This window comes from Pteronotus mesoamericanus, unplaced genomic scaffold (genome assembly GCF_021234165.1).
Source record: "Pteronotus mesoamericanus isolate MK-2021 breed Mesoamerican mustached bat unplaced genomic scaffold, CSHL_Meso_final scaffold_705, whole genome shotgun sequence".
In the NCBI taxonomy this organism is placed as follows: Eukaryota; Metazoa; Chordata; class Mammalia; order Chiroptera; family Mormoopidae; genus Pteronotus; species Pteronotus mesoamericanus.
Window position 1 is genome coordinate 9,887,955 of NW_026555326.1, and position 13,786 is coordinate 9,901,740.

The 13,786-nt window shown below is 35.9% G+C and overlaps 1 protein-coding gene across 2 annotated transcripts; it reads right to left on the reverse strand.

Moving 5' to 3' along the window:
• Nucleotides 1–395: 395 nt before the first annotated feature.
• LOC129062461 (T-cell surface glycoprotein CD1e, membrane-associated-like) lies at nucleotides 396–4,088 on the reverse strand. 2 transcript variants are annotated; one of them, XM_054563475.1, is made up of 6 exons: nucleotides 3,982–4,088; nucleotides 3,372–3,668; nucleotides 1,720–1,998; nucleotides 1,202–1,480; nucleotides 666–759; nucleotides 396–540 (listed from the first exon to the last, which is right to left on the reverse strand). In XM_054563475.1, exons 1-6 carry the CDS (start codon nucleotides 4,040–4,042, stop codon nucleotides 399–401), a joined length of 1,152 nt encoding a protein of 383 aa, XP_054419450.1. In that variant the 5' UTR covers nucleotides 4,043–4,088; the 3' UTR covers nucleotides 396–398. The 2 variants fall into 2 exon arrangements, with proteins under 2 accessions (XP_054419450.1, XP_054419449.1); XM_054563474.1 differs by having other exon boundaries at nucleotides 3,372–3,725.
• Between the last annotated feature and the right edge of the window lie 9,698 nt (nucleotides 4,089–13,786).

The following is a 13,786-nucleotide window of genomic DNA, read 5'->3' on the forward strand; positions in this document are numbered from 1 at the left end:
CTCCTTCCCCTCTGACAGCTGTCAGTCTGTTCTCTGTATTTATGAATCTATTTCTATTTTGTTAACTTATTTTGTTCATTAGATTTCATCTGTAGGTGAATTCATATGGTACTTGTGTTGAGATGTCAATTAAGAAATCCACAGAAGCTTCCATGAAAAACAGGTCCCTGAGTTAAAGTTTGAAGGATAAAACAACATCTGGCCAAAGCAGAAAAAAGATTGTCACCAGATGGGGGAGAGGAGAAGGTTTCCAAATGAGCCAGAATCTCTGCCAGAACAAGATGTTTTAACAAAATCACATTTTATTTATTTGTATGAACCATATTTAACAAGAAGTAGACATGTATCTTATGTATAATGTAAAACAAATGTCATCAGAGTTGGTTTAGGCTTATCTTTCATTTCTTCTGTAATCTGTTTTTGATCCATAATTTCTGTGCTAAGCAGAGAAAACTTCCTGAATTACTAGGTTCTTGGATGTTGGCTTCTGTGGGAAAGATAGGTTTGGATACATGGGGAGGGCAGATGTTCTGATTTGAGCTGTGGGAGGAGAAAAGGATCTTGATAAAAGATGGGAAATTATAAAAGAGGAAGAAAGAAAAACATTAGAGAAAAATATAATGAATTAATAAGCTGTTGAAGAAACAGAACAAGAGAAGTCTCACCTCTGCTTTTTAAACCATGAGTTAATCACAACCAAGATAACCAGGGTAACTAATACAGCCAAACAGATACATATCAGGAGGATGGGGTATCCATCTGCTTGGGAATAAAATAAGAATGTCAATCAATGAAGTACTCTCTATTCTCCTTCTGTTAATGTTTCTCATTTTATAAGGAAGGGACATTCCAAGAGTTTTCTTCTGTATTTTCTAGAGTGTTCATTTCAATTCTTCCTGAGTCTATGACCCTTATCTTATCCCGTCTCTATCTTTTTGGTTTTTGGTTTTTGTTTTTGGTGTTTTTCTGTTTTTTTGTTTGTTTGTTTTTTGTTTGTTTTTACCAAACCATTAGATCTTTTTTCCTCTTTAGTAATTAGAATCATCTACTTCCTTTTTTTAAAATTTAATTGCTGTCGTTCTTTATCCTCTTTATTTTCACTTTCCCACTTTTATTCTCTTGTACATAACATTCCTATTCATTTCACCCTGGAACTAAGGGAAGATTACCATCTCCCAGTTGGGCCCAAGTTCTTTCTCACCCCAGTGGATGATTATATCATGGCCTCCTAGGCTGCTGTGTTTCACACGGCAAGTCAGGCCAACAGCCTCTTCAGCTGCCACATTCAGGGTTACTCGAAGATACCATGTTCTGTCAGCATTGGGCAAGACTTCACCTTGCTGAGTGCCTGATTGCTCCTGCTCACCCCGCATCCACATCACCCACACATGTTTTGGATGAAAGCCAGAGACATGGCACACCAGCAGCAGACGGCCAGGACCAGGACTAGAGCCCTTGGACACCCAAGCTTCTGGCTTCACTGGAAAGGAGAAGATGAGAAGAAATGGAATTTAAAAGGGTATCCTAAGCCAGAGTATAGTGACTTGGGTACCTTAGCAGTTTAAATAATCACTTCTTTTTCTTGTCTTGGAAACAGTCCTAAACCCACAGTTACCCTCTAGCCCCTTATTATGGGTTTCAAGGGGTGGTAAACAGTGAAAAACTCAGATACAAGAATTAAAGCACTAAAGATATAAGGGAAGAAAAAGTTGGGCTCACCTTGTCTCTCCAGTTCTGACTTCCCTGATTCCCTGAGGCCAGCCAGATATCGAGGGCAGGTGTCAATGAGAAGGCTCTGCACAATTTCTTTAATAACTCGGTAGTGATTAAGCTCATTACAAACATTCTGAGCCCGACTCCCTGCTCCTGGAGATGGCTTCCAGGAATTTCCTTGGAAACTCAGGAAATCTGATCCTTGATATGCCCCATTTAAGAAGTTGCCTGAAGCCTTCCCAGAATGCATTCTACAGCCGAATGATATCTGGAGCTCAAAGGGATCTGGCGATGGACAAGGAAGAGAGAGAGTCAATATAGAAAGAAGTATATGGAAGGAAAGTAAACAATCTAGAAAATAAAAGAATACAAGGAAAAAAATTCTGGCAAATGCCATGGAAAATTAGAGTTTGGATAGAAAAAGGAGAAGACAGTTCCATTTACAGCTTTTTGAGGAAATTCCACACTGATTTCCACAATGGCTGCCCCAGTCTGCATTCCCACCAACAGTGTACTAGTGTTCCCTTTTCTCCACAGGCTCACCAGCACCTGTTGTTTGTTGATGTGTTTATGGTGGCCATTCTGATCCTCTGCTGGGACTATACCCTAAGAATCACAAAAGCCAATTCAAAAGGACCTATGAACCCCAATGTTCATAGCTGAACAATTTACAATAGCCAAGTCTTGGAAGCAACCTAAATGCCCATCAGTAGATGATTGGATCAAAAAACTATGGTACATTTACACAATGGAATACTACGCAGCAGAAAGAAAAAAAGAACTACTACACTTTGCGACAGCATGGATGGAACTAGAGAGCATTATGCTAAGCAAAATACGCCAGGGGGTGAAAGACAAATACTGTATGATCTCACCTGTAAGCGGACCCTAATCAACAATACAAAGATGCAAGGAAAATAAGACCAACAATAATGAAAGGAAAAGAAATGAACAGAGACAAGAGGGATGGAGGGAGGGGGAGATGGGGGAAAAGGAAAGAAGTGGGAGGATCAGGGAACATGTAGCAAGGTCTCATGGACAAAACCAAAGGGGAAGGATTGAGGGAGGGAGGGGGAGGGGGCAGGGGAAGGTGGTGGGAAGAAGGCAGAGACAAATGTATTTGAAAAAATAAAGAAAATAAATTTTAAAAAAATACACAACTAAAAATAAAAAAAAGAAGAAGAAATTTGTGGGAAGAAAATGTGAAGATAACAAAGGTGTGTTGAAACAATTTGAAGGGGCTAGATAAGAAGACTGTTAGAAACAGCAGACAAGTCAGGAAGAGCTCTCTTAGGAGTGGTTAGGTACTGGTTAAACCACCTGAACAATCAGGCTGAAAGGAAAGAAGAGCAAGATCCTGTTTGGTAAAAGCTGAGTCTGAGGCCAAGGGTGAGGGAAAAAACACCAAAAAGAGACAACTATTCCAAGGAGCCAGCATATGAGGGGTGTGAAGAGATATGTACATGTATGTCTTTCTTTGTATGTGGTGGGATGGGGGTAGAGTGAGAATGGTGGCGAAGGATGAAGCAAAGTAGAGAGAGTGAGCCAAGGGAGACAGAAAACAAGGTAAGCAAGGTTGAAAGATAGTCAGAACCCACACACCATCTTCCCCTGAACAGAGCCCCCATGCAAATATCAGCTTGAAAAAGCAAACTCACATTCAAACTGAAACTGACTGGAAAATGCCTGCACTTCCAGAGGGAAACTATGGAAGTACAACTGCAATAGTGCCTGGATATGCTTCAATTCCTCCTTGCTAAAATTACCCTGGGACCATGGCCACAGAAAACGGATGGTGCCCAAGGCATTGTCCCAGCGATGAGTTTGCAGCTCGCCCAGCCAGCCTGAGCCTTGGGTGTGTGCCCAGCTGTGGTTGGCGAAGGAGGAGATCTGGAGCATGCGAAAGGAGAGGGGCTCTTCTGCTGCTGGATGATGGGGTCCTAGAACTTGGGTAGCTGAGAGAGAAATGACCATTAAGAAAGTGTGAAATAATGGGAGAGGTCCATATAGCAAAAGAAAAATGGAAATAGTTACAGGGTTTGCACATATTTACATAACCCCTTCTCCCTGATTCAACCTCTAGTCTCCAAAATCAGAGACAGAAGCTAACACTGGGGTCAAGGGTATGTTGCCTGGAACTAGCCTGGCATGCAGATTCTAAGAACACCCAATAGGAGCATTACTCCTTGCTCCCAGATCCTCCCCAGAACTTTTTCTCCACCCTGCTATGCCCAACCACAGATGTTTTTCCACCTGAGTTCTTCTTACCTACTGTGCTTGGCCCATGACAGAGAATTTTCTTGAAGAGCAGGAGCAGAAGAAGCAGCATTGAAGCTCTGTTAGATGAATGATGTCTCGGCAGGACAAACTGTTCAGAACTCAGGTATCAGCGTCCCCTTCAAATCCTTTTGAACTTTTATCTAACTTCCTTTGCCAAACAAACAAACCTCTTTCTCTACTCACTTCCCTGTCAGAGAAACCCTACTGCCTCCCTCAGCCACAAGCCTCCCACAGGGTCTCTTACTTCCCTTCCATCTCTCCCACTCTAGCTGGCCTCCAGATTCTATCTCTGCCCTTGCCTGCCCCCTAACCTCCCCATTGCACCAACAACTATGAAATGAGTTCTAGCTCATAACAAAGTCTCCATTCTGTGGTCTGACTAGAAAATTCAGTACCTCTTAGCCTTGGAGAAATCAAACCCACACTTGGGGTTTCAACATCCTTTTCTATAAGAAGAACTGAGAGAAGGTCTTCAGTAGTGCCCAGTGGTCTTTCCAGCAGTCTCCCCGCTCTTTATCTTTCTGTGGTCTTCTCCTTTTCCTCCTATTAGGATCACCTTTTTCCTTTCTCCCTCTTTTTGGTCTTCTCTATTTTTCTATTTATCCATTATTTTTTCCTCTGGAGACTACTGTCACTTTTCTCATTGCTGTGTCTATTCTCCCTGTCCTGTCATACTCCCCTCTGTCTTTTTATTCTGCTCTTCAAAAAATCGTTATCAGAAGACACTGGAAATTTTGAGTATAGCTATATAATCTGCAGGTAAACTTCCATAATCTACAGTGAAAAAGGAGCAGCAGTGACAGTGCAGATTATTAGATAATCTAAGGAAAATACTGTTTTGCTCAGTTTCTCCTGTAATACTAATTGTCACTGTTAAAGGGTGGGATTGTCACATGAGTGGGACTAACCTGGAAATGGTGAGTTGAAAGACATGTGTTCATGCATATTGTATGAATAGTTCTATAGGGAATATGCAGCGGTCTTGGATCCCCACTACACCCTAAACGAGTTGAGCGTGTCTACAGGTACTCTGAGTATAAAGAGAAGCCATGCAGACTTCCCTTCAGAGTCCACACTGGTGTCCCTGCAGTGGTGTCTGATTAGAAAGAAGTTTTATTGGATGCAGGGAAGTGACCCCAGGGTACTACAATATTCATGGGAAAATTAATTACTGTGTTGAGAGTTAATTTTTGTTCCTTTCACTGATAATTGGTGTGGCAGGCTGAAAGTAGTTTAAATACCATTCCTTTGTTTGGTTTTCATATAAGCATTCAACTGACATTTAATCAGAGCCTATATGGTGCCCAAAGATATGCCAGACACTAAGATTTCAGGGAGAAGTCTTTGGGAGAAAAAAAAAAAGCCCTAAAACCTCTACTTTTATAATATAGAAGACTCACAGAATTGTGCTCAGAATTGTTGAGAAAGGTTTACACACTCAGTATCATCCATTGTTTCTGAACTCTAAGACACTGGCTTCAGATAGCTCATGTTCAATGTTGTGGGGAAATATTAGAGAATTCTGAGGTAATGAGATAATCTTAAAATTATTTGTTCAGGCCAGTTATTATTCTCTTATGAGAGCAAAATAAATGCATATCTGAACATTCAAAAACTCAAAGAATATACCACATAAATCCCCTTATGAAACTAATGATCTGAGTAAAATCAAAAGTTAACCTGAGGACCCATAGGCATGGACAACAGGGCAGGGATTGACTGTGGGATGGGGTAGGCAAGGCAGGGGAGAGCAATGGGGGAAAATGTGGGACAATTGTAATTGAACAACAATAAAAATTAACCTGAATAATGCAATAAATGCCAATATAAAATTATTATTATAAATGAATGAGACTGCATTAAATTAAAAGTCTTCTGTATGCACATGCACATGTGCACACACACATACACATAAGTTAACAAAACAAAAAAACAACCAACCAGAGGTTAGAAGATATGCACAAAAAAAAATATCTGATAAGAGGATAATATCCAAATATATAAAGAACACATGCAACACAACAACAACAATAAAAACAAGCAATCCAACTTTAAAAAATTGGCAGAGGACCTGAAAGTTTCCCAAGAAGATATACAACTGGCCAACACATATGTGAAAAGATGTTCAACTTCACTAGCTATAAAAGCAATGCAAATCAAATCAAAACCACAATGAGATACTACTTCATACTAGTTTGAATGTCTATTATCAACAATACAAGAAATAACAAGTGTTGAAGAGGATGTGGGAAAAAAGAACCCCTCATACACTGCTGATAAAAATGTACAGCCACTATGGAAACAGTATGGAGTTTCCTCAAAAAAAGGAAAATAAGAAGAATGGAGGTCAAAAGAACAAAGCCTGGCCACCCTGGCTTTGATAAAATAAAAGAAGAAGACAACAACTACTATAGTTGGAAATGTACATACAACATAATAAATGAGCATATGTGACAACAAAAACATAAAAGGAGAGGAGTAAATGTGTGAATTTTCCAAGGGTGCTAGAGATTAGGTATATTTGAGAGAAAAATGATCACTGTATATATAAAATTTTATTGTATATAAACTTAGTGGTTCATATGCCATGAAAAATCAAGGTAATGAGGCAGCTCAGAAGTAAAATTTAAAAATCTCCAGAAAATAAACTTAAAGACATAAAAATATGTTACTTAAATGACAGAAAATTCAAGGTTGCAGTCATGAAAAAACTCAATAAGTTACAAAAAAAAAAACACAGATAAGCAATTTAATAAATTCAGAAATAAAATAAATGAACAAAATTAGTATTTTACCAAAAAGATTTTAGCTTTTAAAATGAACAAAATGGAAACCATTGAGATGAAGAACTCAATAAAAGACATAAAGAACAAAATCCTGAGCTTAGGAAATACAGCTGATGAGATGAAGGAAAGAATTGGTGATAACAAAGACAGAAACCTAGAAATGATGCAGAGGAAAAGAGAGAGAAGCTGTAGAATAAAAAAAAAAAAATGAAAGAACTCTACAAGAACTATCTGACTCTATCAGAAAGAACAATATAAAATAACAGGCATATGAGAAGAAGAAGAGAGGGAGAAGGGAACAGAGAGCTTATTCAGACATATAGTTGATGAAAATTTCCCAAACCTATGGAAAAAGCTAGATCCTCAAATTCAAGAAGCAAACAAAACCCCCAATTACCTCAATCCAAAAAGGCTCTCTTTAAGGCACATTACATTAAAACTGTTAAAAATTAACACAAAGAATGAATTCTCAAGGCAGCCTGGGAATAAAAGAAGGGACAGTGTCTTACTAAGGAAATCCCATTAGATTTTCATCAGATTCCTCAACAGAAAACCTACAAGGTAAAAGAAAGTGGAATGGAATATTCAAACTACTTTAAAAAATTGCTAGTCATGAATAATATGTTCAGTAAAGTTATTCTTTAGATACAAAGAAGAAATAAAGACTTTCAATACATATAGAAGCTGAGAAAATTTACCAATAAAGGACCTCTACTGCAAGAAATATTCCAAGCAGTTATTCTAACTGAAACAAAGAATAAAAGGTCACAAAACTACAAGTAAGATTACCAACAGAAAGACAGAAGCAGGACATTACAACCCACTTTTAGAATAGGGTACTATATGCTTAAATATCACATAAAAGCCAAAAGAGTAGTAACATTAAAAAAGAGGAAGACAAAACTGCTATAATTTGGAAATGAACAAACAACATAAAAAATAGGAAAAATCTGTGACAACGAAAACATAAAAGGAGGGGAGTAAATGTATGAATTTTTAAAGGGGGTAGAGATTAGGTATATTCAAGAGAAAAATGACCACTGTATATATAAAACTTTATTGTATATAAACATAGTGGTAACCACACACACACACAAATGTAAATGGACTAAACTCACCAATAAAAAGGCACAGAGTAGCAGAGTAGAGTAACAAGAGAAAAGGATGAACATTTTATAATGATAAAGTAAAAATACATTTAGAAGACATAACACTTATCAATATATATGCACCGTATTAAGAAGGACCAAATATATAAAGCAACCACTAACAGAACAAAACAAAAACAAAACAAAACAAAACAAAACAAACAAAAAAAACCTGACAAATCCCAATTAACATAGAGGACTTCAATATCACACTGACAACAATGGATAGATCATCAAAGTGGAAAATCATTAAGGAATATCAGCCTTAAACAAAACATCAGACCAAATGGACATAATTAACATTTTCTGACTCTTTTTTACCAGGACACAAGACTATACATTCTTCTCTAGTGCACATAAATATTCTCAAAGATAAACCATATAGTAGAACACAAACTAGTTTTAACAATTTTTTTTAATTGTTCAAATACATTTGTCTCCATTTACCCACCACCACTTTCCCCTGCTCTACCCAGCCCCACCTCCCTCCCTCAATCTTTCCCCACTTTGGCTTTGTCCATGTTTCCTTCATGCATGTTCCTTGATTTGACCCTTCCCCTTCCTTCCCCTGTTACCCTCCTCTCTCCTCCCCTCTCATTTCTGTTGGTTTCTTTTTTCTTTCATTGTTGCTGGTTATATTTTCCTTGCTTGTTTGTTTTGTTCATTAGGTTCCACTTATAGGTGAGATCGTATGGTATTTGTCTTTCACCCCCTGGCTTATTTCACTTAACATAATGCTCTCCAGTACCATCCATGCTGTTGTGAAGGCTAGTAGCTCTTTCTTCCTTTCTGTTGTGTAGTATTCCATTGTGTAAATGTACCATAGTTTTTTGAGCCACTCAGTTCTTAAGAAGGCTGAAATTATATTGAGCATATTCTCCAACTACAATGCTTCAAAACTAGAAATCAGCTGCAAAAAATAACAGGTAAAAACATACAAATATATAGACACTAAACAATATGCTGCTAAAAAATGACGGAGTCAAAAATAAATAAAAAGAGATAAAAACTACAGAGACAGATGAGAATGACAATACAACATATCAAAACTTTTGTGATATAACAACAATGATAGTAAGAAATGTTTATATCACTACAAGCTTATCTGTGAAAAACCAAGAAAAAAAGTCCAAATAAACAACCTAGCAGTTCACCTTTAAAAATTGAAAAAAATTAAACAAGTGCAGCCCAAAATCAGCAGACAAAAAAATAATAAAAGCAGAATTAAATAAAATAGAGAGCAAAAAGATAATAAAAATGTAATGCAACAAATAGCTTGTTCTTTGAAAATATTAATAAAATTGACAAATATCTGGCTAGATTCATGTAGGAAGAGAAAGCATTCAAACATTAAAAATTAGAAATAAAGGAAAAGTTATAAGAGGCACCACAGAAATGCAATAGATCATACAAAATACTATGAAATATATGCCACCTAGAAGAAATAGATAAGTTCCTAGAAATATATAATTTTTTTAGCCTGAATCACAAATAATTGAAAATTTTAAATAGATATAGAATGAGGAAATTAAAACCATAAAAAATTTCCCAAAATTAGAAGTCTATGACCAGATGGTTTCACTAGTAAATTTTACCAAATATTCAATGAAGTTTTAATATATACTTTTCTTGAAGTTTTCTAAAAAATTTAAAAAGTTGAAATACTCCCTAACACATTTATGAGGACAAAATTACCCTAATACAAAACTTGCCAAGATAACCCCAACAAAGAAAATTGAAGGCCTATGTCTCTGGTAAATACAGATGCAAAATTCTAAAAAACACAAAACAAATAAATTGAACACAATAACAGATAACACATCATGATCAGATGGAGTTTATTCCATGATATAAAAATAGCTCAACATAAGCAAGCCAATTGATATAACACACACACTAACACAATAGAAGATAAAAATTATATGATCATATCAATAAATGCAGAAAAAGCATTTGATAAAACACAATATTCATTTATAATTTAAACACCCCATTAAATAGGTATAGAAAGAATTTACTTCAACATAATAAGATTATTACCACAAAACCTCAACTAATATCATACTGGTGAAAAACTGAAAGCTTTTCCTTTAAGATCAGGAACAAAACAAAGGTGCTACTATCACCCCTCTTATTGAGCATAGTGTTAGAGGTCCTACATAGAGCAATCAGGCAAGAGAAAGAAAGAATGCATCCAGATTAGGAATAAAGAAGTAAAATGATCATTTTATGCAAATGACATGATTCTTTATATAGGAAATCTTAAAGATTCCACAAAAAAACTATGAGAAACAATAAACAAGTACAGTAAACTTGCAGAATACAAAATCAATGTACAAAAATCAATTGCACTCCTACATACTAACAATAAACAAAATTTCAGGAAAGAAAATGAAAAAATTATTTTTGTAATTGCAACAAAAAAAAATTACCTAGGAATAAACTTAATAAAGGATGTGAAGGACCTATATACTGAAAACCACAAAGCATTATTAAAAGAGATTTTTAAAAAGCACAATAAAATATATTCCATGTTCATGGATTTAAAGAATGAACATAATTAAATGTATCTATATTACTCAAAGAAATATACAGATTTAACACAATTCTGCATCAAAACCCCAATGACAGAACTGACCAGTGTGGCTCAATTGGTTGGAGCATTATCTCATAAACTGAAAGGTTGGGGGTTCAATTCCGAGTTAGGGCACAGGCCTAGGTTGCAGATTTAGTCTCTGGTTGGGGCACAAGTTGAGAGGCAACAGATCAATGTTTCCCTCTCACATTGATGTTTCTCTCCCTCTCTCTCTCCCTCCCTTTCCATCTTTCTAAAATTAATAAGTCCCAGGTGAGGATTTTTAAAAAGTCCAATGACAATTTTAAAGCAATATAACAAAAAAAAAATCATAAGATTTTTATAGAACCACAAAAGACCTGGAACATTCAAAGCAATCCTGAGAAAAAAGATTGAAGCTGATGGTGTTACACTCACTGACTTCAAATTATACTACAAAGTGGCAGTAATCAAAACAGCATGGTATTGGCAGAAAAATAGATACACAGACATGGAAAAGAATTGAGAACCCAGAAATACACACACATGTATATAGGTAAATAATTTTTGACAAAGGAGCAAAAAACATACAATAAAAAAAGAAACCTTCTTCAATAAACGGTCCTGGAAAAATTACAAAGCCACACGCAAAAAAAATTAAACTACACTACTGTTTTTATTCATATAGAAAACTAACTCAAAAATGGATCAAAAGACCTAAATATAAAAGGGAAACAATAAGTTACATACAAGAAAACATGAACACAAAACTTTTGGACCTTAGTCTTAGAGCAGATTTTATGCATTTAATCCCAAATGCAAGGCAAGTAAAGGCAAAAATTCATAAATGGGACTTAAGCTAAGAAGCTTCTGCACAGGAAAAGAAACCACCCACAAAACAAAAAGAGCAACTCAGTGGGAGAATATCTTTGCAAACAACAGCTCTGACAAAAGTTTAATATTTAAAATATCTGAATAATTCATATAACTCAACACCAAATAAACAATCCAATTTAAAAATGGGAAGAAGACCTGAACAGACACTTCTCTCAAGAATACATAAAATGGCCAACAGACATATGAAAAGATATTCAAGTTCACTCGCTATTAGGGAAATGAAAATCAAAACTACAATAAAATACTACCTTACATTTTTTAAATGGTTATCATTGAGAAGACATAATAACAAGTTTTGGAGAGGTTATAGAGGAAAAGGAATCCTCATTCACTGCTTGTAAGAATGTAAACTGGTACAGCCACTAGAAAAAACAGTGTGGGGGGCTTCTCAAAAAATTAAGAATAGAGTTATTATATAACACAGCAATCCCTCTTCTGTGTATCTACTCCCAAAAATTTCAAAATGTTTGTTCTCAAAAATATATGCATCCCTATGTTCATTGAAGGCAACTAATGGAAACAACCAGTGTCCTTTGCCAGATTATTGGATAAAGATGCAATACACATATGCAATAGGACACTAGTGAGCCACAAGCAGAAATAAAATATTGCCATTTGTAACAACATGGGCACATTTTGAGAATATTATACTAAATGAAATTTATGTCTGACAGAAAAAGTTAAGAATTTTTTAATGATTTTACTTATATGTGGGATATAAAACTGAATGAAACAAATGAATACACAAGAAAAACAAACAAACAAAAACTTAAACACACAGGAAACAGTACAGTGGTTACCAGAGGAAAAGGGTAAAGTGGTTCAAATATATGGTGACAAAGATTTAACATTGAGTGGTGTGCACACGATGCAATGTACAGATGATGATGTATCATAGAATTGTACACTGGAAATCTATATAGCCCTATTAATGTCACCTCAATAAATTTAATATTTAAAATTTTTAAAGGTTTTATTTCAAGAGAGAGGGGAAGGGAGGGAGAAAGGGAGAGAAACATCAATCTGTGGTTGCCTCACACACCCCACACTGGGGACCCAGCCCACAGCCAAGGCATTTGTCCCAACTGGAAATTGAACTGGTGACTCTTTGGTTCATAGGTTGGCACTCAATCTACTAAGCCACACCAGCCAGGACTAATATATTTTTAAACTTTTTAAATAAGAATAGGACTACCACATGGCCTGGTAATCCCTCTTTTGGATATCTACTCAACAAATTTAAAAACACTTATCTGTAAAGATATTTGTACCTCTATGTTTACTGCAACATTATTCCCAGTATCCAAGATATGGAAATAACCTGTTATTTGACAATGAATGAATAAACAGATGTGGTACAGATGTACAATGTAATACTACTCATTCATAAGAAAGGATGAAATGCCGCTATTTGTGACAACACAGAATTTGAGAGTATCATGCTAAGCACAGTAAGTCAGACAGAAAAAGACAGGAACCATATGATTTCATTTATATGTGGGATAAAAAACAGAAAGCAACAAACAAAACAAACAAACTCATAGACATAGAAAACAATAGGGTGGTTATGAGAGGGGAAAAGAGTGAGGGGAGGTTGAAGACGGTAAAGAAGCTCAAATATATGGTGATAGAAGGAGACTAGGCTTTTGGTCATGAACAGACAATTCAATATACTGATGATTATAGAATTGTACACTTGAAACTTATAATGTTATTAATCAATGTCATGCCACTACATTTAATTTAAAATTTTATTTCTAAAATATATAGTTAACTCTAGATAATTGGTTAAATGTACTTATAAATTTAATGCCTTTGGTCTTGTCTAGCATGGCTCAGTGGATTGAGGACCAGCCTGTAAAACAGGGTCACTGGTTTGATTACCAGTGCAAGACACATGCCTGGGTTGCAGGCCTGGTCCCCAGTAGGGAGCACACGAGATGTTTCTCTCCCTCTCTTTCTCCCTCTCCAAAAACAAATAAATAAAATTTTTAAAAATGTAAAATAAAATAAAATTAATGCATTTGGTTAATATTCCAGAAAAAAGTTAATAACCAAAGAATTCTTTTTTTTCTGCACAATAGAGGCATGATACATATTTAATCTCAACAAAAGACTACAAGTCTGAATTTTCCTGCATCATGAATATGGACACTCTTTTTTATTTATTATTTTTTTAAATTATTTTTTCAAATACATTTTTCTCTGCCTTCTGCCCACCACTTTCCCTTGCCTCCTTCCTCCTTCCCTCCCTCAGCTCTTCCTCTTCGGTTTTGTTCATGAGTCCTTGCTATATGTTCCTTGACTTTCCCCTTCCCTTCCCTTTCCCCGCCTGCCCCTCCCTCCTTCCCTCTTGTCTCTGTTGATTTCTTTTCCTTTCAGTGTTGCTGGTCATATTTTCCTTGCAT